At 45.6% G+C, this 26,532-nt stretch overlaps 1 protein-coding gene across 1 annotated transcript in view; it reads left to right on the top strand.

The window, feature by feature from the left end:
- DNAH11 (dynein axonemal heavy chain 11) overlaps positions 1-26,532 on the top strand; it is a 2,866,633-nt gene that overhangs the window by 2,760,219 nt on the left and 79,882 nt on the right. The window contains exon 76 of the mRNA XM_069211469.1: positions 16,927-17,046. Within this exon, the coding sequence (XP_069067570.1) occupies positions 16,927-17,046 (120 nt within the window). The remainder of the gene's footprint in view (positions 1-16,926; positions 17,047-26,532) is intronic.

The raw sequence follows: 26,532 nt of genomic DNA, 5'->3' as shown, positions 1-26,532 counted from the left end.
GAGCCGATTCAAAGCTCCATGGCCACCATGAGCATGAGCACAAAGGAGAGACACAAAAAGAAAAAGAAGCTTGCTTGCAGTAAAACGTATCAGCAGTCATGCAATTATCCATGTAACAGAGGCAGTCTGCAAGGCGGTAACAAAACCGCCCAAGGAGGGACAAACAAAGCATTTACCAGTGATAACAAAGGATTTTTGAAAGACAAGCCAGAGAAGGAGTGAAAGTGATGGGCGTGGTTAAAAGCCCACAATACTTACAACAGGTCAAAGCGATTGCAACCTTGTGCCATTGTACCATCAGGTGGACAAAGCACTCATGTACATGTGCTGCAGCCGCCAGATGCTGATTCAATGCAAACACTCCTGGAGTGGCTGAGCATAATCTCCAATAAATGACCTGTAACACGAGCAGCATGCATGTGGTCTAGATAGGTGGGTGGGGGGGCATAAAAAAACAAAAATCAAGTAAAGCGGCTCATTCATACAATGTGTGCTAAGCTCTTTTGGCCATACTAATAAATTAAATTATGAAATCTCAAAACTTTATATGTTGTTTAAAAATGAATATCACCTACAATTGAAAAAGAAAAGGGACTCTTGAGGTTCATGCGTTATTACCAGGAACATAGGGTACTCAAAAGGAAAAAAAGGTGAAATTATCTAAGTCTAAAATGTATAGTTTAATACTGTTAACAAACTCCCAGCCAGTCATACTATCTAATAATGACTTGTTAGAAATGGGGTTTCTGGTAGGCTAGGTATGCACCTAAACCAGGCAGAACCCACCACTCTAGTCAGGGAAAGTAAGTTACACACCAAAATAATTTGTAGCTTGACACAGAGCAGTCAGACTTATCCCCAGAGGCAATGTGTAAAGCATTTGTGCAACCCACTCATCACAGTGACACAATAAATGCACCACAAAAGAGGCTGCACACAGAATTCTGCGGGGAGGCCCCAAAGCAGTCATGCAGCGCTCTGTCCCTCAGAGTGGCAGGGGTCAGACCTGGCTCCTCCAATGCAGCAGCTGCACCAGAGTGCAGGCAGAATCAGCAGCATCGTCCAGTTGCAGAGCCTCCCTTCGGCTCCACAAGGCAAGAGGCTTCCACAGGTTTGGCGGCAACTCTCTGTTCCTGGAGAACCATCGCATTTGGGGGAAGCATGAGGCACTGGCATCCATACTGATCTGGCACAGTGAAGTCCCCACCATGCGCTAGAGGTACACCAGGAAATTATGACCTATGAAGTGCTCAACCACGCACTGTTTGTGGTGACTGTGAGGGCCGGACTCAAGGTCCCACAGCGGATTGTGAGGCAGTTTAGTCCCAGGAGAACACTTGGGGGCACCTAGGGTCAGGCGTTTCAGCACATACACTCAAATAATGACCGTTTCTCCTGATAGGCAAGTGGTGCCTGGTGAAATAAAAGTCAGGGAGCAGCTGGCAGCAAACAGAAAAACAATCCAGTGAGTCCTTTAGGCCACCCAGCTAGTAACAGGTAGCAGGCAACAGCAGAAGAGCAGTCCAGATGAGTCTTTTGCCCAGGCACAGCAGTCCTTCTGACAAGGATTCGGTCGCAGTCCCAAAAGTGCTCTGAAAAGCTGAGGGCAGAGCCCCTGTACTTATACCAAAAAATGTCTTGGCTGTAAGGGTTGACTTCAAAGGAACCTTTTCAACTATAATACAAACCGCTTTAAACCCAGCCCTGGCTCCAAACATCAGTAAGGGGAAAATCATCCCTTTGTGTGAGGGCAGGACACAACCTATTGACATGTAAGGTGTAAACGATCTCACCCAGCCCAGGAAGACTATCATTATGCAGATGAATGCAGATGTATCTCCCGTCACACCCATCCTTTTCTGTGTTGACTGTCTGGAAAGTATGCATAGAGTGTAACTGTCACTCTGCCCTAGACGTGGATTGAAATAAGGCTGTAAAACACAAGAGTTATAAGCACAGAGAAAATAGTAATGCAAAATCCAACAGCACCAGTAAGCAGGATTTCTATCTACCATTCCAAACACTCAAAACATGCCAATGCTACTCCTTTCAGATCAGAAATTACCACTTAAAAACACTGAGGGAATTCCCAAAGCTAACCTATGAGAGGAGCAGCCCTCACAATAGTGAAAAACAAAATATGCTGTTTGTCATTACTAAGACATGTAAAACATAAAAGTACATGTCCTACCTTTTACATACACAGCACCATGCCCATAGGGCCATCTAGGGTCTACCTAAGTGGGTGACTTAGGTGTAGTAAAAGGGGAGTGTAGGACTCGGCAAGTAGTTTGAAATGCCAAGTCAAGGTGACAGTAAAATGTGCACACAAGCCCTGCAGTAGCAGGCCTGAGACAGGTTTGAAAGGCTACTTATTTGGGTGGCACAATCAGTGCTGCAGGCCCACTAGTAGCATTTAATTTACAGGCCCTCGGTATATGGTATACCACTTTACACGGTACATACAGGTAAATTAAATATGCCAAACAGGTGTAACCCAAACATACCATAGTATAGGGGAAAGTGCACATGCACCTTAGCATTGATTAGCAGTGGTAAAGTGCCCAGAGTCCTAAAGCCAACAAAAAGAAGGTCAGAAAAATAGGAGAAGGCAAAATGTTTGGGGATAACCCTGCAGAAAGGGCCATTTCTAACATGACTTGATAGTTAGAACATTATTTCTCAATTACAGATGTATATACATATGCATACTTTACAATATTAAAGGGTTTTGTTTTTAAAAAGTGCATGCTGTTTCCAATCCTCAAGGTTGTTTAGTCCCTTTGATATGGAATCCAAGCGGTCAATATATTTGAGTTCCTTTTCCATCAGAGTCTGCATTGTATTTCTTCTTCTGGGCTCTGGTGTACCAGTTCAGTCACTTGCCAACGAATATCCTCTGAAGAATGTTGTTAAAATTGGTAGTGCTACACCAAAGGTGCTACTGCAACATTACACCTGATATGACTACAATGTTGAAGTACTCCATTCTTGATTTTCTATGCTGTGTGCCCTAAATAAATCATATCACAGGGACATCAAATTGCGTAAACCACATTTGGAATTAGAATTTGTCAGTGATCTCACATCAAATTTAGGCCCATATTTATACTTTTTTAGTGCTGCATTTGCGCCGCTTTTTGATGCGAAAACAGCGCAGACTTATAAAATGCAATTGTATTTTGCAAGTTTGCGCCGTTTTTGCGTCAAAAAGTAGTTCAACTGCAGCGCTAAAAAAGTATAAATATAGGTCTTAGTGTCACAAAGTAATAATTGTTTGGTATACATACACTATTTACAACCTGTACAATTGTCACACTTGAAATGCCCCACTAGGCGGGGCAATCCCCACTGGGAGGCAAGAGTCCACATAGGGAGTTTTGGAAGGACTGCCGTACCTACTAAGGGCCTCATTTACGAGGTCCTAGAAGCCCACTGTCCCATTGGAGCATTATTTTTTATTGATGCTCCAGTGACTCAGTGTGCCGACCCATATTTAAGAGGCCACGCAAAGCCACCTTGCATGGTTTTTCATGGCCTTGTAATTATGGACCCCTTTCACGCAAAACACTGTGTGAAAGTGGCGTTCCATGGGTGCTGCTCTGGATGCTGCTGTGGGTGTTACCATGCAATACCCATGGAATCTGATGCATTCCCAGTTTTGCAAGTCTAGGAATTTGTGAGATTCCTACATCACCTCATGGGTGGCGTTAAAGTGGCACAATGGGGAGAAATACCATTATTTTTCCTTGTTTTTCCTCTTTCTATGTGTTCATTCTGTAGCACACATAGAAAGAGGAAAAGGCCATGAATGACTGTTTATGTGCAGGAAGGTGTCCCTTCCTCACATAAACAATCATCCCTGCACTACAGGCACCTGCCTGTGTTAGCGCTAGGCATCAATTTGTGCTCCAGCACAAGGAACAAGGACAGGAATGCGCTGTATGTTATAGATACTGCACATTTCTGCCCTTTTGTTTTGACGCAGAGCGGTGCAGCAAAAAGGCTTGCGGCACTGCCCTGTGCCAAGACATAGTAAATGAGGCACTTAGGCCCCTATTTATACTTTTTTAGCACCGCATTTGCGTCATTTTTTGACGCAAAATCGGCGCAAACTTACAAAATACAATTGTATTTTGTAAGTTTGCGCTGCTTTTGCGTCACAAAACGACGCAAATGCGGTCCTAAAAAAGTATAAATAGGGGCCTTAGGGGGTCATTCCACTTCCCTGCCCATTCTGACCGCGGCGGTAAAGCCGCGGTCAGAAAAGGGGATCCGGCGGTTTCCCGCCGGATTTCCCCTGTCTGGGCTGAATCTCCATGGCGGCGCTGCAAATGGCGGTGACCGCATGGCGGGCGGCTACCGCTGCCCACCGCGGTCAGAATGACCGCCTTAGTCTTTAATGTTAGACCATCTCTTGAATGAAAAGATTGGTTTCTCTGATCGAGGCATTAGGGTTTTTATTAGATCCCAATGTTTATGGACAATATCCTTAACATCATTACTGGCTGTACTAAAAGTATTAACACAAATTAGATAGTTAACATACTCATCCCTCATATGAATATGGGGCACCAAAAATTCCTCTCATGGATTGTACCAAGCCTTTTTACAGGCCTGCTTGACAAGTATTTTAGGATAGACTCTTACTAGCAATTTGGATATCAAACGTTTAGATTGTTTAAAGTAATCATTTTTTTGTTCAATTCCATATGATCCCAAGCAATAGCCCAAAGGGTAAATTGTCTTTCAGATTTCTAGGATGATGCTTTTATATTGAAGAAGTGAGTTTTTTTCAGCAGGCTTCCTAAACAATGAAGCGTATAGTTTACCATCTTGAGCCAGGACTTTGAGAAGGCAATCTTTTGTTCATCATAAGACATAGTAAATTGGATATCAATGGACTGCATATTAATTCAAGTATGGAATTCACACAGTCCCTTGAATGGTCCTTTGGAAATCATCAAAACATGATTGATGTCTTTATTGAGCCTTTAATAGTCCCAGGGACCCATCCCCCAGTTAGCCCACCTCCGGGACACAGTGGTTTCCCTTCTCGCGCTGGCGCAGGCAGGGAAACCTATGTTAGCTCCCACCTGGCTGGAGCATTTCTAAATCTCCTACCAAATTGAAGCAAACGCAAAGTCTGCTCCAAACGAGTGGGAGTTTAAAAAATGCTCCCACCAGCTAGGAGTAGACTTGTATTCTGTTTCCCTGCCTGCACTGGGGAAACTGAAAACAATATTGCTCCCACCCGGAGGGAGCAGTATAAATAGCTGTTTCCTTCGGGTGGGAGCAATGCTGCCTCCTGCACCATGCAGGGAGACAGCTGGGGCTTCTAGGGCCCTCCTCGTAGCCCCCATGTACATGGTGGGTACCCTGGGTGGGCACTGGGGCACCCACCTTTAAATGAGGTAGGCCCCAGGCCTCCCCACTGGGAGGCAAGAGTCCACATAGGGAGTTTTGGGAGGACTGCTGTACCTACTAAGGGCCTCATTTACGAGGCCCTAGCAGCCCACGGGACCCCGGGGTCATAATAGGCTGGGGGACGGGACCTCGCTGGCCCCCTCCCCTTATATAATGCCCGGGGGGATGGGGTCCGTAGAGCCTGAGACTTGGGGGTTGCCCTGTGCAGCCGAATAGAGAGATGGGCAACCCAGCTTCAGAAATACATTTTCATGACAAACCAGGACATGGCAACCAGCAAACTATTTGTCAAGGCATCTTCAACCAAGGAGCAGGAAAGTAACTAAGTGGAATGCTGAGAACGAAGACCTCAATTGCTAGTCCATGCAAGAAGCATGCCCAAAAGCAATGAAACTGGAATAGAGCAAGTCTGCTGCACAAGAAGGTGGGTGAATAAAGAAGGCCCTGGAGGCAATGTAGTACCACAGCTGGAAGCACTTTCTCAGAGACTTCAAGAGGTGGGGACAGACACACTGCGTGATGAGGACATAGTTTTGGAGAGTGAGAGATGAGCTCAGTGCAACAGCAGAAGGCCTTCTCCAAAGTAGACAACTCATTGTTGTACCACAGCTGTTTTAGAAGCGAGTCATCAAGCTCACACATCAAGGATCCAAAGGAGTCGCAAAGACAGTCTTGGGTGAGATAAATATTGTTGTTTCTGGGGATGGATGGAGTAGAAGATATGGTCCAAGAATGCCACGCTTGACAGGTGACATAAGGCGCAATTTGTTCAGAAACCATTATTGAGGAAAGAAACATGCAGAACACCTGGACCAAGATCAGCAAAGGGTTTGGCAGTTTACTGAATGACCATCTGACAATAGTAATGGTGGATGGGCATTCCAAGTTTCCAGTACGTGAACAGACATCATTCCTATCATGTCAAAAGGTATGTCCTTTGTTGGTTACCCATTTGCCATGTTTGGGTTGGTGCTGGAGAAAAGAACAGACAATGGACACCTGTTCCAATTAACCAACTTCAATGAATATTTAGACCACCGTGGAATCAAGCACAGGAACATAATACTGCAGTGGCCAAAAGCTAATGGGGAGGAAGAACAATTTATGAGGACACTGAATAAAGCACTCTTTATTAGCATGGACCAAGGAGATGACCTAGAATTGTGCTTACATCATTTTTGAGGGACTATCGCAATCTGCCCCACAGCACTCACCTATGGAACAGGATACAAGCATGTGACATCCACCTGGCTGGGCCTACCTTTCAACCCATGCCTCTGAATGTCGCAAAGACACCTCAGTAGCAGAAGGACCCCAATGGCTGAGCGAGCAAAACCCAGCAGCTCGGGTTCCCCACCTTCAGGTGGAGGACCAGTTGCTGTTTAGAAAGTGACACCTTGCGTGGAATTCTTGACATCATTAGTATAGGCCATGGACAGTAGAAAGAATAAAAAGCCCAATGATATCTGCTGCTGAGAAGGACAGAGGATAACGAGGAGCATTTCAAGGCTTGAGAGGATATTGCTAGCCGAGATTAGCAAAGAGGATGTAGAATAGACACTAAGGCCCTCATTTTGAGTTTGGCGATCAGTGGACCACTGCGGTGGTGATGGCGGTTGCACCACCGCAGGCCTGGCTGCATAGACTGCCATATTACGAGTACTGGGAAGGCACCTGCAGAACAAAGTCAAGTTTCCGTCCAGACCGCCATTGTGGATGAACCGCTGTTGCTGGCGGAAGGCCTCTTCAGGCTGGCGGTCACACAGTTTCCACCCAACGTATTACGAGGTTACACAACGCCAGGACTTCTGGGGCGGTCTAACCACTGCGAAAACCATGGCAGAAACGAACAGCATAAAAGGAAGCACCCACCTTCTGGAACACAGGCACATCCGTAGGCGTCATGGCACGTGAATTGCAAGTCTTTCCAATGCTCCTGCTGGCCATTGACATCCAGGACCAGCGACACCGACATAGACACCAGCTGTAAGTACCCCAGCCTAGCACACACTGGAGGGAAGGCGATTAGTACACACACACACGCACAGTCACCATACACACATGTGCAAGGAAAGACAGGACAAGCTATGTAGCATCAACACCAACAGTGCCATTGTAGAGAAATATTATTAGAAATATCAAATATGCCATCATAACACCTATTTACAAAAGGCCCCAAGGGCCAGTGCATCATTGTCCAAATGTCCTGGGCATGCTGGGCATGTGAGGACTGCCCAACTTGACTCCTGACTGCAATGTGCAGACCTCCACAGGGCAGGGACATCAATGGGGCATGCAGGCACCTCAGGGATGGGGGCTGGGGTGGCTGATCAGGGTTTGTAAAGGGGGGGGTCCCTCCTCTTCTTTTTAGGTTTCTCCCTCCTTACTGTCCTGCTTTCGGGGGGCACCTTAGCCTTGCCTCTCTTTCTTGACTTCTTTGGTGGGACGGCGGTGGAGGCCAGATGGAGTGTTACCAGGGCTGGAGCTGTGAGGGGCAGGTGTGCCTGTTATGGAAGCACTGCAGACATCTGTCTGTGGGGCATGGCTCAGCCCATGGGAGGACAGGGAGGTGGAAGGCAGGGGTCTCGGAAGGGTAGCAGGATATTTGGGGGGGGGCAGGGACTGGACCAGGGGAAGGGAACAGGGAAAACTCATGCAGGAATCTTTTTTTAGGGGCAGCGGGTGGGTCATGGGTAAGGCGTTTGGGAGTTCAGGGACAGCGGATGGTTGACAGGTGTGTACGCGGATGTGGTTTGGGTGCTGGTGCGTGGGTGTATATGTGTGGGCTGGGTGGATGAGTGTGGGCATAAAGGTGTACTTGGAGGAGGAGTGGAGGAGACACGGAGATGGCAGGTGGATGTGTCAGTAAATGTTGGGGTGGTGTGTGCAGATAGGGTGGATGTTCTGCATGTGGCTGTGTTGACTGTTGTGGGGCGTGCGGATGTGATGTGGTGTATGGGGTCCATGTATGTGTGTCTGCTGTTGTGGTGAAAGTGGCAGTGATGGACCATGTGGCTGAACCTGGGACTGATGATGTGGTGTCTGCATGTGTGAATGGCGATGTGACTGTGAGGGGGGAGCAGGTGGGGAATTTGGGGTAGGTAGTGGATGTTGTGTGTGCATCTGAATGGTGGGTGTGTGCATGGCGGTGGTTGCGTTGTGGTGCATGTGATAGTCCTTGGGCTCTTGGTCTGTTGGAGGGGATTCATGCTGTTATGAAAGTGTGCTTTGGATGGGAAATGGGAGAGGGATGTGGGAGTGGGAACAGGTAGTTGGAGGAGGGACGGAAAAAGACAGTACACTGGCTGCCATCATTGAGGAGGCCAGAGCCTGAAGCGATCTCTGAAGGGCAGACAGAGCACCGTGAATGCCTTCAGGAACGCATTTGACTGTTGGGTCTGGGATGCCAGTCCCTGGGTGGCATTCACGATGAATGTCTGCCAAACAGAGATGGACCTCAGGAGGTCAATAGCCTTCTCATTGAGGGCAGCAGAGGTGCCTGGGGCAAAGGAGATGCCCACCCTCCTGGGTGAGCGGGCACGGGCACGGGCAACTGGGTGGGAAGCTACAGGGAGGGTGGTGCTGGTAATGGGGTGGCGGACAAGGATGGTGCAGGCATACGGCCTGAAGGTTCTGCCACCACCGGGGAATTTCCATCTGAGGAAGAATCAGATGACAGTGTAGATGTTCCTGTCTCCCCCGTGGTGCGCCACTCGCCCTCCGTCCCACTGGTCCCCCTCGGCTCTGCTGGTATCAGCCTCCTGGGTCCTGTGGGATGCAGCTTCCACACTCACCGGTGCCCCTTCTCCTTTGCCAGATGATGCTGATGCACACAAAGACAGAGGAGGAGAGGGCGGAAGGGTGGACAGTGAGAGACAGGATGGGAGAAAGAGAAACAGGGAGCGAACAGCCACACACAAGTCACTACAACATACTCTAATGCCATGTCATTACATGCCATGCCTTCACACACACATGCCACTGCAATGACAGCCCATGCGTGCCACCTCAGTCATGCACATGAGTTTCACTCATGCTGACACACAGTCTAACCTGCACGGGATGAAATCCATACCCTCAACACATGCCTGATCCAGCCCATTGGCCCATTGACTCATGGCTCTATACGATCACTAGACCCATGCTTAATACTCTATGGGCGTTTGGAGGCATACTTGCACAGCCACATAACCCAAGCACATATAGCCGTATGATGTGAAACCTCAGACTTTGCAGATTACACATACACCACATGCCAGCAGATAGGGATATGGCCCCCAGCAACACTGATTGGATAGTTGGGAGTACAATGTGTGTGAACTCCAGAAGCAGGAACCTTGTCCACATCTAAGACCCTGCTCATGTACTACATAGTTGCCCTGTCATTGATGCCACTTAGCAGTTAAGTTAACCTCAACTCACATCCTGCATGGCATATGAACACATGCATGTAGTACATCTGGCCTCTATGTGTCCCAAGCCTAGTCCAACAGTAGCTACCTAGCACATATTCCACAGCCTTCACACACTGCACAGGCTGCACCTATCACTCACCACACCACCCAAGTACGAAAGTGAAGTCATCTCCTTGGTGCTGCTGTGCTGCCCTCAAGCGCCCATCTACCTCAGGGTACGCCACCGACAAAATGCAGGCCATAAGGGGGGTCAGGGTCCGACGGGCACCCTTCCCTCGTTGGGAGGACGTCCCCAGTTGGGCCTCACCGGTCTCCCTCGCCCAGCATCTCAATCCTCCCACCGCTTCCTGCTGTGGGTGCTCCGCTGGGCATGGACACCCCAGGGTCCTCACTTGCTTGGCATTGGCACGCCAGATCCCCTTCTTCTGATGGGTGCTCAGCTGCATGGATAACACGGAGAATAGGAGACAGACATGTAGCGTGGCATCTTAGGGACTGTATTGGACACAACACATCCCCCGTACATACGCACATTTCAACCTTCCAGGCATCCGCTCAGCCCTCAGCCACGTCCTTCCACAAGTCACTCATCCTCGTCCCAAGGTCCCCATTCACATTCGTACCAGTCACAGACAGTACAATCATAGCGCACTCACCTGCTGCCCTGGTGCCCCATAGAACTGGACATACAGGGGTAGGACACCCTCCACAAGCTTCTCAAGTTCTTCCTGGGAGAAGGCTGGGACCCTATCCCCTGCAGCACATGGCATGTTCGCTGCCAGTGGCAGAACACAGCAGCACATGCAGTGGAGGTCTTCTCAGCATGAGTGCCAGGAGTCAAGTGAACATGAGCACATGATATGGCGGTCATGGCCACCATGGACATCCCCGTCACTGCTGGCGGTGTTCGTCATTGGCTCATGTCTCCCATAGGCAACCATGTTAACCAATGAGGAGTTGCATGGCGGTAGCGACTGCCTACCGCCATGACCTCTTACGCCGGCGGGATTGGCTCACTTCCATCTGTCCTGTGCAAGCGGGATAGGTGCCTGCCATTTTACTTCTACAATGTGTACAGAGGGGGATTCGTGAGGTGGGTCATTGATGTTTAATAGTGACCTATGCACAGCTCCACTGCATCCACACAGTCCATTCTGCACATAATGATTGACACTCCCTCCTATTCCCAGGGACGGTGGAAGAATGATGGTGAGGAATGGTCCTGTCTACAGGCCCCTGGTCGATCTTGCCACCCTTGAAGAGAAGCACATCATCCAGTGCTATCGGCTAAACAGTCAGACCATCATGGAGCTTGTGAGGCTGTTGGAACTGGTTCTGTGGCCTGGTATTTGTCACCCCAATGCCATCACACCCACATTACAGGTGTTGGCAGTCCTCCACTTCCTTGCCTCAGGGTCCTTCCAAATAACAGTGGGCTGGGCTTCCGGAATGTCCCAGAACATGTTCAGTAACGTTTTGAAGAACGTCCTATATGCCCTGCTGAAACATATTGGCAGCTATATCAGGTTCCCCCAATGTGACGATATGCCCACTGTGAAAGTAGCCTTCTACGCTGTAGCACATATGCCACATGTGATTGGGGCTATTGATGGGACCCACATTGCCCTGGTGCCACCCAGGAGGAGTGAACAGATGTTTAGGAACTGTTAAAACTTCTACTCAACCAATGTTCAGATGGTATGTCAAGTGACTGCCCGGTTCCCAGGGTCAGTGCGTGATGCCTACATACTGTGGAACAGCAGCATCCCACACCTGATGGCACCACTGCAGAGGGATCGTGCCTGGCTCATCGGTCTGTAAAGCATCATATGTGTGCCTCTGTATTCTGTACACTCTACACCACCTTCCAGATTTACCTACAGTATTCAATATGTCTAGTACCTCTGTGCACACAGGTGACTCTGGTTCTCCCAACGTGCCATGGCTACTGACACCTCTCAGGCATCCAACTACAGCAGCAGAAAACAGTTTCAATGAAGCCCATGGTAGGACCCGAAGGGTAATCGAACGTACCTTTGGAGTGCTGAAAGCCAGATTCAGGTGCCTGCACCTTACTAGAGGGGCCCTACTGTACAGACCAGCGAAAGTTTGCCAGATCATTGTAGCGTGCTGCATGTTACACAATTTGGCTCTCAGACGTCACATCCCATTACTGGATGCTGAGAAGGGTGCAGCTGTTCCAGTGGCTGATGAAGGGGACATGGGGAGTGATGAGGAAGATGCAGCTGATTCCAGAGCAGAGCTGATACAACAATACTTCCACTGACATACAGGTATGTGTCAAAGCCATGCTATGTAACCAGTAGCAATGTGTGCCGTGTGCAGGGCTGCTACCAGGGTTGTGTATTCAATGTGGGAATAGGGCAAACCCAATACTTTAGCTGTGGTGCTGTTAACTGTATTACAGAACTTGTAAATGATTGCTCCCCCTTCTGGCACTGTCACATGAATAGGTATGTCAGTGGTCTACCTGTTACTTATGTCATGGCTGTATATTTTTTACTCATGGTAGATAAAGACGTAAACAGAAACTGTGCTCAAAGGTGTTTATTTATGTAATACAAGTGCAAGGGCTGATGAGTGGGGTCATGGCGAGTGGGATCATCAGAGTACTTAGCCCACCTGTGGGGAGTTGTTGTCCAGTACGAAGGCCATGTGAAAAAGGAGTAATGACATTGGACAGTCAACAGGGTGTCACTGTAACACACAAGGTGGTATTTTCTGTAATGGCTCACTTCCTGGCGGAGGTCTTGGTCTTGCCATCAGTGGAGGATGGATGTCTGGTTGGACGTCCTCGCTTGTGTGGGAGCTCCTCAGCTACAGGGGAAGGGGTGCTGGTGTTCTGCGTGTCCTGTGGCAGGGCCTCCATTCCACTGATTGAGGCAGAAGTGAAGGGCTCAGATATGATCTGGCTAATGGAAGCGGCCTGCTGGTGGGAGGTGGACTGACGCAGAATGGCGGTAAGTTCTGTTAGTACCCCTGCTATGGAGGCCATGGTGGCATTGTGGGTCTGCCACTGCTGCATGGCCTCCTGATGGTTCTCCCTATGTAGCCTCTGGGACTCCTGCAGGGTAGTGAGAATCTGGGCCATTGTGTCCTGGGTTTGGTGGTATGTACCCAGAACTTGGGTGAGGGGCTCCTGGCCAGTCTGATGTTGTTGCTGCCCCCTCCCTTGGACCACAGATCCCCTCCCACTAGACCTGGCCCCCTGTGCCTGTGCCCCTGGCACAGTGTGCCCACTCCCAGTAACACCAAGGCCTCATTGTCTGGGGTGGGAGCCCTTGACTAAGGCCCCTGTACTGTGGGGCACACCTCTAATTGAGTGGTCCCTGAGGCGCAGGTTTGGGGAGGAGGGGCTAGCTGTGGTTTTGTAATCACACGGGAGAATTAGTCCAAGGTGCCTAGGTTGGGGCTTCTGGTGGTGGACTGGCCAGTTGCCCCAGATGGCCCAGCCAATTTGTCGTCCTCCAGACATCCACTGGAGCCTTCATCCTGGGGAGGGCTGTCTGACCCTGGCGTCATCTGCTGGATGGCAGTAGCAGGGTTAGCTGTGGATGGAAAGGGTGAGAGTTAGTACGTTGAAATGTCATTGTAGTGTCATGGTGTGCTGCTTGCAGTGGGTGGAATTGTTACCCAAGGATGGCAATGCCATTTGCAGCAATGCTGACACTGCATGGTGAATGGCCTTTGGGCCATGCTTGTCATATCAACTGTAGTTGTGGGCTTGTTGTTTGACATTGCTGTAATTGGTATAAGTAGTGAGGTGGTGTTGGCCAGCAGTCTGGGTGGTCTGTGGGATGATTGTCCATGCAGGTGCACCATTGTGAGGTGTGAGTGTGACTCGGATCGGCATGCCTAGTGATGGATTGGTAGTTGAGGAGAAAGTGAAAGTTTAGCATGCATTGAGAGGGGTGGGTGTGTGGGAGAGGGGAGACATGCAGGACTGGAGTGGTTAGTGCTCGGGGGGAGTAGGTTCCTTACCAGTATCCATCCCTCCAATGATTCCAGTCAGGCCCTCCGGATGCATGATGTCCAAGATCTTCTACTCCCAGGTTGTCAAGTCAAGGGGAGTAGGTGGGAGTTTACCACCAGTCTTGTTGAGGGTGATGTTGTGCCTGGATGCCATGGAATGGACCTTGCTTCTGAGGTCATTCCACCACTTTCTGATGTCCTCCCTTGTGCATGGGTAGCTGCCGACTGCGTTCACCCTGTCGACGATCCTCCTGGCCATTGATGTTTGCTGGACTTGTGCTCCCATCAGTTATGGCTCTACTCTGACGATCTCGTTCACCATGGCCCACAACTCATTGTCGGTGAAGTGGGGTGCTTGTGGCGTGACGTTGTGGGGGTGCGTTGCTCCATGTGAATTCAATGGCCAATGTGCAGTGGTTTGTGGGTCGTGTATCTCTGGGTCGTGGTAGTATTTGCAAAGGTTTGAGGGGGGGTGTTTTATGGTGCAGTGAACAAGTGTGTGTAGTGTGTGTATGTGTTTCAGGTGTGGGGTATTTAAACTATCCAATCTGGTGTTTCCTTCTATTGGTGTTGATTTTCTAGCCCACCGTGGTGCGCACCGCCAATGGTTTCCCACCGTGCATGTTCCGCCGTACTGAAATCTGACTTAAAATATGGTGGCCGGTATGGTGTCAACGTGGTGGGCCCAGCGGGTGGACAGTCGCTCTTGCGCCGTTGGTGTCACTGGCAGTGTTGGATTTCTGGCTGTGCTTCATAGGCTTGGTGTTTGTAACTTGTAATATGGCAGTTACTGTGCCGCCAACACTGGTGGGATGGTGGTGGTATTTTCTATGGCTGCCGTGCCCGAAGACCACCAAACTCGTAATGAGGGCCTAAATGTTCCAAAAGGGCTAGTGACTCAAGGTCACAGAGTACTCCACCGGTGCTGGGGGGAAGAACCCACAGCTCCCGTTGATTGAGTGGGTGGACCCAGGACTGGAAAAGATGAATCCAGAACACTGGTAGGAGAGAGGAGCCTAAATGAGAGCAGTCTAACCATGGTACAGAAACAAACATTTGAGAGGGAACCCAACCCATTACCAATCCCTGCAAGATTATATTTGTTGTCTTAAATGGAGTGTCTGGGATTACCCAGATACAATCAAGGTCCTAACTAAAGTGGGGAAGGATGCAGGGAGCCTTTTGGTCCCTACATATGTAAGATACACAGCACAACCCCGAAATGTCTGGGTGCAGCTAAGGTGTTAAATAAAGGGGCAGAGGAGCGGTCGGGGTAACTCCCCCAATGTGATTGTAGTGTATTGAGTGCTGCTTTTGAGTTTCCCAATCGAGTCTGACACCTGGGGAATATTAACAAGGTTAGGAATGTGCAGTTAGATGTATACATCAAAACAAATAATTTCTAATTTTACTATTAGTGTCCAAAGCAGAAACACTTTCATGTCTATGGTTGTCACATATATGGTTGCACCTAAGCTAAAAGCATAATTTAGAGAATCCCTTCTAATAAGTTATTTGCTTAAATAGCAATGGCAATAAAAAGATATACTAATATAACATTGTAAGTAAAGTTACAACAAGAGGGTGAACATGAACCCAGAAACATATATAATCAAAAGACAGAACATGACAGTGGAAAATGTCAGGACATTTATACCAGATTATTTTCCAGAATTAAGTCACAAATTTACAATAACGTAACACTTGAAGAAACAACCGTCTTCACTTTTACAAGGCTAGCATAGTTTAGGAACAGAAATATCAAACCAACAAATATGAACAGGTGTAAGAAGTTGTATATTATAAAGGAAAAACAATGTTGTGTAATTTCAGCTGTTTGTTCCAATGCTGCACATTAAAACACGTGCTGAATGTCATGTTCCCACAAGAATTCACCTAGGGATTAATTCTGATAATTGATCTATAAATAACGGCGGCTCTTGGTACATTACTATTTCAAATCAAACTGTGAACATTTATTGATGGAATATCATTATGTGGAAGTGCATTTGAAGACCCTGATATTACAGTTGAAAGGGAGGCATGCAATAGCATGTCATTATTAAAATATTTGTTAGGATATGCGCATGAGGTATTCAGTGTCTCAAAAGGTATTATATAGGATCTTTTGATTGATCCTAGAAAAACCCCTCTCTTTCCAGTCCTTCCCACAAAAGACTTCTCGGTGTTTTTTAGCTATTTATTTTCCGCCGATTATAAAAGAAAAGAAACATATTAGGGGGGAGTATTTGTGAATGAGGTATTTACGAACAACAAAATGTGTATACTTTAACATATGATATTTGTGTAAAGCATGCCAATTAGCCATGAGAATGGTTTCCTTAAGAGAGAAATCAGCAAATAATGTGTGTTCAAGTTAACCCATAAAGGTACAGATATGTTACCATTAAGGGATAACGATCGGATTGGTCGGAGCGCCCAGCCAGGGTGCTGCAAGACAGACTGGGAGCATCTGCCTGCTGTCTCCAACCGGGGAACGCAGTGCTGGGTTGGAGAGAGCCTAGTGCGCATGTGTTTCGCCAGCCCGAGACACCTGACAAAACATACATACGGACTGAGGGGGAGTGCTGTTCGCTCCCCCTCAGTGCTTGTCACAGCCCGCAGTGCCGCCCCTTTTACAATAAAGCGATGATAAACATATTTTATTATCATTTTATTGTAAAAGTTTAGCAGCTGCTGCTGCCTGGGGGGCTGGTGACACTTCACCGTCTTATCAGGGGAGCTGAGCCTAGTATATCCTATAGTATTACAAAGGCCACTGTGCTTTGTGGGTTCTGTTTGTGTGACATGTTTGCTCACTAGACACAATGGATGTCACTGCAGCTAGGCTTTGCTGTGGATCTTTTCATCAAAAGAGGTCAAACAGCTTGATGGTTCAGGTAAGCGCTGGGGAGTTTGGTAGTGTGCATATATGAAGAGAACAAAAATGTATTTTGCCAGTATCCAGTGGAAATGAAACGTGGCAAGGAGCCTATTGTGGTCAGTTGTGTAAAACAAGGACATGTGACCAAATATACATTGATGGGCTGTGATGACTAAATATTTGATTGCCTCCTTGTCTTGTCTGTAGGTTCCTTGGGAGGATTTGCGTTACCTGTTTGGTGAGATCATGTATGGTGGACACATCACCGATGATTGGGACAGAAGACTGTGCAAGACTTATTTAGAAGAGTTCATGAACCCCACAATGGTAAATAGCAATAAATATTGGCTTATTAAAAGCCATGCCTTCAACCCTATCGAGTATCCTCTATTATCCTTGTGCCATTTGTCAAATAATTGCAAGATATGTCATGCTTCAGGAGATATATAGTCTGTTTTCATTCCTGTCAGAGTCACAGCAAGGTTTGGAAATATTTTATTCTTTAGCCTGGGTAAAGATGGTACCAAATGCAAATACTTTTATGTGATTTTATAACTTTCTCATATGTACCTTCTACGTATGTCAAGTTCTTTCTTAAATTATTTTTCTGTCCCTTTCCTCTTTTCACTGTTCTCCTCTTTTCCTGATTCCTCTCCTCTCTTATCGTACCACAGTGTTTCCTATGTTTGTTTTTTTAATTTACTGTAATTTCCACTTTTTGTCCTACGTTTTTTCACTTTACTCCTCTTTGCCTAATTTTCTCACATTTACCTCATCCCTTTACAGTAGCACGGTCAAACAATATCAAAATAGAAAACATCAAAGTACGATCAGCCATAACAAATAATAAACTTGCACAATTGCCCCAACTTGTTTCTCTAACAAATGTCATTTTCCTGGATGAATTACTAACACAGTGTTTCAAGCTCTTTTGCAAAACAGAAAATATTGGAGGCAGAGCAGTAGATTGCACAGAGACTGCTCTTCAAAAGCTGCCACAACTTCGACTGCAAAGCTGATGTCAGCCTACTTCCAGACTACGAGGCTGTTTTGATAGACTTCTTGTTTTATATGATTTTCACCCTTCAATCACAAAACAAGCTCTGACAAAGCCAGCATGTCTGGCTTTAATACGCAAACAAATCCACGTAGCATATCTCTTTGCATCTTTGAGTACGTTAAAGTTAGAACAACTGACTTTGTCAATGTTGTTGTGAATCTGACTGCCCAGTCAGAGTCGATTCCCTCCAAATCAGTTTGGGGATGGCTACTCAAAGGGTATGCCTTCTACTTTTTGTTGACAACATTATAATACAAAAGTAGTTGCCAAGACACAAGATGATTCCTATAATTAAATGATGATTCTAAGCCTTTAGTTCAACTCAGGGTGAAAAATATTAATAATGTTTGACTACATTAAGATGCAGCTTTTCTAACAATAGAGTAAGCAACTAAAGAAGAATGGCATAAATCACTCTATGAATATCTGGGAGGGGGATGTCTCTGTAACAGAGTGGACATTTTAGGCAATGCGGCAGAAGCCCTGCTGGTAACAACCAAAGAAAGATCTTCCAATTGGACACAGAAACCAAATATATTATTTGGGGGATGGGGGTTACATCTACTGTATTAAGGATGCCGTTACCCACAACAGGTGATATTACAGACAAGATTGTGGATTCATGTGGAGCCAAGTGATTATCCTAACGCAGCAAAAGGACTGGTATTCCTTACTAGCCGATGGCCAGCTTACTTGTAGCCTTTCTGTTTTACGATTTATGCACTTATAAGCACCCATCTGCACTTTTTCTGAACGTAGTGAAAAAAACCCTGCTGTCTTAAATTTTTCAAAGGTATCAGAAGAAACTATTTTAATTAACTGTAATAAATATATATTGTTTACATTCTATTATTATTACTTTTAGCCTTTCACTTTACAGACAACAAAAACATATTCCCGTCGATGCTTCAGTGACCAGACGCAGATCCAACGTTTTCCTTAATTTTTCTTTCCAAAAATAACATTTTCTTGATAAAAATTTCAAAGTACACCCGTCGTAAAGATTTCTTGTCGGAAATTAAAGCAGGAATTGTAAATCAACACGATTTAAGAATGACCACGAGAAGGCAATCGTTAAAATGTTTCAGAAAAGTAGAAATATCCTGAATAGATATTAAATGCCTAAATATATTATGCTGTCGAGACCATAAAGACTCCACCATCAATACAGAATTTTGAAAGTATTATAACCTGTAGGGAATGATGAATCAAAATGCACAGTGGAACTGAACGGAGGTGACTGATTTTGGATAAGGGCATCCAAAGCCAGTTTTATACCAGACGTTGGGAACACCTGGGGCTACATTTGCTATTATTTCATGCAACGCTGCGCAGCTATGGAACTTGATGAGCTGCATTGAATTAGAGAGAGCAGAAATATTCCACATTTACAAAGATATGGAGCATTATTGCCCTCTCCTTGCGCAAGCACACGGTTTACTGCCTAGCACCAAAGTAGGCATCCTCCCCCCATAGTGCGAGGGTTCCTGCATGATAGGCAGGATTGTTATTGTGAGAGAAGGGACACTTTCCTGCACAAATACAGCGCTCAGAGGCATATTCCTCTTTCACAATGCAGCACACATGGAAAGAGGAAGTCACATTGAGAAATAAATATTTTTTCTGTTACACCTCTCCTCTGTCGGGTAAGTGCATCATTTTGGCACAAACCCATATTTACAAGTCTTTGTTAATCTGGGTTTGTGCCAAAATAGATGGATGAACGTGTGGGATTGTCCATGCTCCACCCATGTAATGATTATCGGGCGCAAAGTAACACAAACCTGGATCCTGGTATACAAATAGTAAAATTCTGGCATGACTAACTCCAAACTGAAATAGGTTAGACTGAAAGGATGACATAGGAAGGCAAAATTGAGAGAATAAACATGAAAGATACAATTATGGTTACACCTTATCACTTAACTGATGCATGCGTCAGACCTTGAGCCCTTTAAATGCAAATTTACTTGTGTAATCTAACTCCATCTACCATAACACCCACCTCCTCTTCAACAGGATCTAGGGGGTTCATGACCTTTCCATTAACAGACACTGTTAATTTTCTGCTGTGTTAACCTTTGTGCAGGTGCACTATTCACAATGGCCAAACTAGCACCTCCAACCAGCAGAGTGGGCTGGTAATCGGTTGGTGGCGGGTTATTACATAGAAACTATTTGGTTAGGCTTTCCCTGTTATGTTAAAGTATATATCGCTTGAAGAATACATCTCTCCTATACAAATGTAAAAAGGCAGGCATTTCCTTTTCAGTGATTATTCAAAGTAAACCACTTGTGTGATCTCCTTGTTTGGACAAATAAAATGAAAGTATTACAGTCACTCACTTAGAAATATGGACATAATGAAACACCCCAACTCTGTGTCAGAAAATGAGAAATTAAAATGAATCCTAACATTTGCATTGCTAGACCTATTTGCTTTGTCAAAACCTTTTTTGAAAATGAGCTTATGATTATTTTCGGGTATGCAAGGTTTTAGTGATGGGAACAGGAGAGCCCACTTTACACAGTTGACTGAATTGTATGATCCTCAGCAAATCCCTCTCTAGTTTAATATGTTATGTTCCCGAATGAACGCTGGATAGCAGAATTATCTCAAATATTTTTTTCAAAAATCTGGACTTTTGTGATATAGCAATGCTAGTGTTTTCTGCGGGGAAATAAATGAACTGGGTATGTGTGAAGTGTCCCCACTCATGTATTATGCTCTGACACAGCCATGTCTCTGGTTCACGCTAAACAACATCAAATTAACAGATGTCTATGTATATGGGCCACTCACCCCTGCCTTTCCCCTAAAGAAAACCCTTCACTCTAGGATCCCTCCTGCCTCTCCCAGCTACTTCCTTCAGCAGCTACTTTGGTATGGCTACTGTTCTGTATGCAGTAATTAAGAGAAATGCTCAAATTAAAAAGGGGCAACCTAGTAACCCAGGGACCTGGGTAGAACAACGAATAGAAAAAACAGTGGTCCGTAAGGGGGAAGTGTAAACCTCAACTTCCTCGGTAACCATAAGCAATCATCAATAGATTGGTCTAGGTAGGAATCAAACCAATCGTATTCACTTTTTCTTTCTTTTAACAGAAAAAAAGAAAAGAAAAGGGTATGGTTAAATTTCTCGTTTTAATACACTTTACAGTAATGTGGCGCTCACAAAATTACATAGCTCAGTGAAAGTGAAATAGATGAATTTAAAGTGCACATGTGCTATACAAAAATGTATGTACACAAATGGTGACTGACATATATTACTTGTTCAACAACACTGTGTCAGAGTATTGGGTTCCAAATCAAACTAAAAAAACAGTCCACTAGTAAATTGTTGATATTTTGACCCCATGCAGTTATTAATACGGGTCATCATCAGGACAAAGCAAGATTCCTGGAAGTACCTATTGTGCGTGGTGATCCTGTATGGGTTTGAACAATGAAGATGAGGGGAACTAATCACCATCTGCTCAAGTGTGGTATGCCAGCACAAATACTAACTGTAGTGAGAACAGTCAGAATCTGTATAAAGTAACCATGTATCCATCATTGGTGAAAGTGTTGTTAATGCCAGACCTAAAATTGTGGAAGGATTCCACACACCTCATCGTAGGTCCAGAGTTTGGTTTGACTACTCACTAGAAAACAAGCATGCATAATGTGTGAACAACAACTGTAGTGACATGCAGATGAGCAACACCTAGATTCCACCCAGATAACAAAAATTAATAGCTACCTCATCAATTCACAGTGAATTTTTAGGTCGAGCATAACAGCGCATAAGCGCTGCTTTTCCGACGTGTTTTCTTCTATTTGTGGGCTTTAGCCATGCCCATCACTGTCACTCGTTCGTGGGCTTGCCTTTCAAAAATCGCTTGATGTCTTTGGTGAATGCTTTACGTTTGTCTTGCCTTGAGGCTCTTTCGTTACGCTTTGTAGACTGACTCTGTTACATTTATTCTTGCACAATGGTCCATAAACATTAGTGTGTGCGTACTACTTTTTATGGGCGAGCGCAAGGCGCTCAGCCCCATTCTGTAATCTCTCCTTGGGCTCCTAACCACGCCCATGTCACGTCAGTCTCTTTCATTGGTTCGTGGGCTTGCCTTTTAAAATCCGCTTGCTTTCATTTGTGAAAGGCATGCATACGTCATGCCTTTTCCGGTGTTTAGCCCACCTACACAGCACGGTAAACTACTAAAAACATACGAGGCTTGTTGTTTTCAGCATGGTGTCCGGACTACTTTATCTGTTTATTTTCCACGCAGCGCGATAGCGCTGCATTTTACATAGTGCGATCGCGCTCCATTTCTTTTTTTTTTACAACGCTAATAGCTCTAACTCGAGCAAATGCGAGACTCGTTGCATTGAAAATGCTTGTTTCATTTGTCTCTCCAATTCATGGTGACTGCATTAAAGGCAACACCTCATTTCTTTTGTCTCCCCCCACTTCATGGCAGCGCTTATTGCTATTTACATTGCACATTCATTTTAATTCATGGCGGCTAACTTAAAGGTGCAGCCCCGTGCTTCTTTGTATTTACATCGCACATTTGTTTTAATTCATGGCGGCTGCATTAAAGGCGCCGCCTCTTGTTTCTCTAGACTGTCTCCCCCCACATGGTGGTGCTTCTTGCTATTTACATCGCACATTTATTTTATTTCACGTCAGCTGACTTACAGGCGCTGTCTTGCATTTCTTGGTATTAACATTGCGCATTAATTGTGTTGGAAAATGGGTTATTGGTAAGGGCAGGTAAGTACCTACACTTAGCAATAGGCCACTAACCTCCACTTGGGTCCAGTTAGTCTCAGTAAATTAAACCTAGCTCAACCCTTGGTAGCTTGGCAACGAGCGACAAGGCTTAACTTAGGAGACAAAGCGGAAAGCATTCAAATATCACAAAACAAAATTAAATAAAAGACGGGAAACAGTTTAAAAATCCAAAATCAATTTATAAAAATTGGAAATATTTTTAGCTTTAAAATGACACCAAAACGAATAAACTCGGATATGGGGAACTGGAGATATGAATTTTTAAAGAATGAATGCATTCTAGCGCATAGAAACAAAAAGCACCAATCTGGTCATCTGGTCGCACCTCAACAGGGGCAAAGTCAAAGGTTAAGGCCGCCCGCTATGGGGCCTGGCTTGGCTACAGCCCGCGGGAGGCCTTGGTCAAAAGTTTACCCTAGGGCTTAGTCATTTTTCTGGAGATTTTCTTTAGCGGGACAAACCTGCCAGTCCAATCCTACCTCCTGGAACTCTTCCTCGGATACGCGTTGCGGGAGCCCTCGGTGGAGATTTTTTCCTTCGGACTTAGTTGGTTTTTTTAAAGTGAAAATCCTTCGACCGGGGCCAGCCTGAATCTTCATACGACATCCCTGGAGCCCTCTTCGGATACACTGCCTGGGAGGTCTCGGTCAACTTCCTACATTCGGATGTAGTCACTTTTTTAGAGATTTTCTTCACCGGGGCGAACCTGCAAGTCAGGCTGGGTCACGGTTGAGGCAAGCCGGCTAGAGTTGCTGCGGCGGGTCGGTCCCTCTATGGAGCTTTTTTCCAAAAGTTCTCAGAACTTCTCCAAACTTCTGGGTCTTCTTCCAGATGTTCTTTTAAGGTTCTTGTGAGGTCCACAGTCCACCCCAAGGTGCCAGAAGTTCTGAGATGCTCCTTGAGGGTCCGGACTACAACTCCCAGAATGCACCTGGCATGAACTCCTTTTTGGCCACTGGACAGTGGTCAGCTGGTTGGCTTCTTCAGGAGTTGGTGCAGGGGACTCTGGTTAGCAATTTTTAACCTGTAGCAAACATGGAGTCCCTCCTTGAACCAGTTGAAGCCAAGCAAAGTCCTTCTTGTGGTGAAGCCCAAGTGTGCAGCTGGTGCAGTCCTCCAGAGTGCAGAGGCCAGGGGTCCAGCAGGGCAGTCCTTCTGTAGTTCTTCCTGGTAGGGATCTGGTAGGGAACTGCGGTGTGGGTGCAGGTCTACCAGTTTTATCCTTGATCCTGGGTGAAAAACAGGGGGGTCCTTTGTTCTCCAATCAGGGGCAGGGTCCTTCCCCTTGTGATGACAACTTCCTGGGAGGTGTGGCAAAAATCAATCCCAGGGAGCAACATTCCTCAAAAATCCATCATGGCTGAAAGTGATTTTTGGAGGTTACATCTGGCTGAGCCCACCCACTGGTGTGGCTACAAATCCTAAACACACCCCTCTCTTGCCCTCTCCTAATTTAATCAAGGGGCCACCTAATTGTCTGGGTTTGCAGGATGTGAGGGTATTGTTAGGTTGCTCCAAATGTCCTTCCCTGCCTTTGAAGACCAGTTTGGCAGCCCTCCCCCTTCCTGCTTTACCATCTGCTGAGGGGAAATCTTCTCCCCCAGGCACATCTCTTTGTGTTGAGCCAGGCCACTTCACACCTCTTCAAGGCTGGCCAATCAGAGGAAAGCAGCAAAAACACTACAGGGCTGAAGTTGGCAACTTTTCAGGTAAAGTTTAAAGCTCTTTACCTGAAAAAGTTATATCAAATCCCACAACTGGAAGTTGTGGAATTTATTATAACAATTAATTTGATACCACACTTGTGATATCTGTTTCTTAAGGGGACATTTAAAATTAAAATAAAGCCTCCCCATTCTAGTCTTTGGAGGCCAATCACTACAATGAGGGAAAAACGAAGTTGGCTGTTCTACCTCACCAGGGCTTATAAAACTATTTTTATAAGGTCCCTGCTTATAGTTACATGGCACCCAGTCCTAGGGGCGCATAGGGCAAACCTTAGGGGTAACATATGTAAAAAATAAGGTAGTTTAAGGCTTTGGAACTACTTTTAATTCCAAAGTCGAATTTGCATGTAACTTTAATTTAAAAGCAGCCAGCAAGGCAGGCCTGCCTTTAAAATGACACTGGGCACCTCAGCATTTTACCTATGGGGGCACCACCTATGCTGGGGTCTCTAAACCTTCCATATAGAAGGGACTTATAGATAGGTTGACTTAGCCAATTATAATTAGCCTAATTTGCATACTGATTTTACACAGAGCACAGGCCCTGTGACTGGTTAGCAGTACTCAGGGCACCATCAGAGTCAGGAAAACACCAGCCAAAAGTGAAAAATGGGGGCAAAAAGTCAGGGGGCCTCTGCAATCAGTGCGGTTTTCTCCCACATTGTAATTTATGGCAGCTGCATTAAAGAAGCTGCTTCTTGTTTCTTTTGTCTCTCCCCCCCACTCCCCCAATGGTGGCACTTATTGGTATTTACATTGCACATTCTTTTTAATTCATGGTGGCTATGGCGTTCCTTCAAGCTTCTTGGTATTTATACTGCACATTCATTTTAATTCCTAGTGGCTCAATTAAAGGTGCTGCCTCTTGTTTTTTCCATCACGCACCCCCACATTCATTTAAATTAATGGTGGCTGCATTAAAGGGACATCTAGAGGCAGCCTATGATACTGCACCCTTTCCCTGCTTTGTGTGCATCACAACAGTAAATGTTGCAGACTTTTTGCACCCAGCATATTTACATGTATAAAAACATTGAGGTACACATGTTGCTCCTGCTTACATTTCACATGCTTTACTTAATCTTGCATTCTCTGAGTGTTTGCTTTTTCAATACAGCTATGCAAATACAAGCATTCCACTGCATACAAAAAAACAAAAGTAAAAAAAAAAAATGAAGTTTTCAACTCCAATACCTCAGGCATTGCAAATGCTTGTTTGCTTGTGGGATTACTCTATCGGTACCCACGTATTTCAAGCTGCCTGTTTAAATTAATGGTGGCTGCATTAAAGGGACATCTAGAGGCAGCCTATGATACTGCACCCTTTCCCTGCTTTGTGTGCATCACAACAGTAAATGTTGCAGACTTTTTGCACCCAGCATATTTACATGTATAAAAACATTGAGGTACACATGTTGCTCCTGCTTACATTTCACATGCTTTACTTAATCTTGCATTCTCTGAGTGTTTGCTTTTTCAATACAGCTATGCAAATACAAGCATTCCACTGCATACAAAAAAACAAAAGTAAAAAAAAAAAATGAAGTTTTCAACTCCAATACCTCAGGCATTGCAAATGCTTGTTTGCTTGTGGGATTACTCTATCAGTACCCACGTATTTCAAGCTGCCTGTTTTCAATCAGGTAAACGGAATATGTGAAAGAAGTTGTCATAAAACAGAATAAGCAACTTAACTGCTTTCAGCCTACCATCACCAATCAGATATACTGAATGAACCAGTCCCTAAATGCTTCTATGGTTAGGCAGTAATCCAAAGAAGAATTGCTAGTAATGGAAAGGCAAGAGTTTGCGATGAACTCAGTGATTTGTGTTTGTTCCTTCATTTCTGAAACGAGACATTGTATAAGAGTCTTAAATGATATTCTTACTAACTGTTAAACCAGAGTTTGTTTGGAACCCTACTATAGTGCACTCTAGGAGTGTGCAATATTTGAATTCCGACAACAAACCCGTTTCGAGGCAAATTACCAATTAAAAAATGTTTCAGCGTGAAAATCTATATATTCTTATTATTTAGCAGATTTGTTCACCGGTTTAATTTTCTTCACCTTCAAAAGTTGTGGTAGATGGAAAGCTTTAACTAGCATTGGCGATATCAATAGGTCTGGCTATGAATGAAAGTGCCTTTTGTGTCACTGATTGGTGTGGGCACTCAATAAGTCTTCCAACATGCACTGTCACTCATGTTTGCACTCATTCATCAACCCAATACTAATTC

This window comes from Pleurodeles waltl, chromosome 10 (genome assembly GCF_031143425.1).
Source record: "Pleurodeles waltl isolate 20211129_DDA chromosome 10, aPleWal1.hap1.20221129, whole genome shotgun sequence".
Classification (NCBI taxonomy): domain Eukaryota; kingdom Metazoa; phylum Chordata; class Amphibia; order Caudata; family Salamandridae; genus Pleurodeles; species Pleurodeles waltl.
This window is presented reverse-complemented; position numbering and strand designations above follow the sequence as displayed.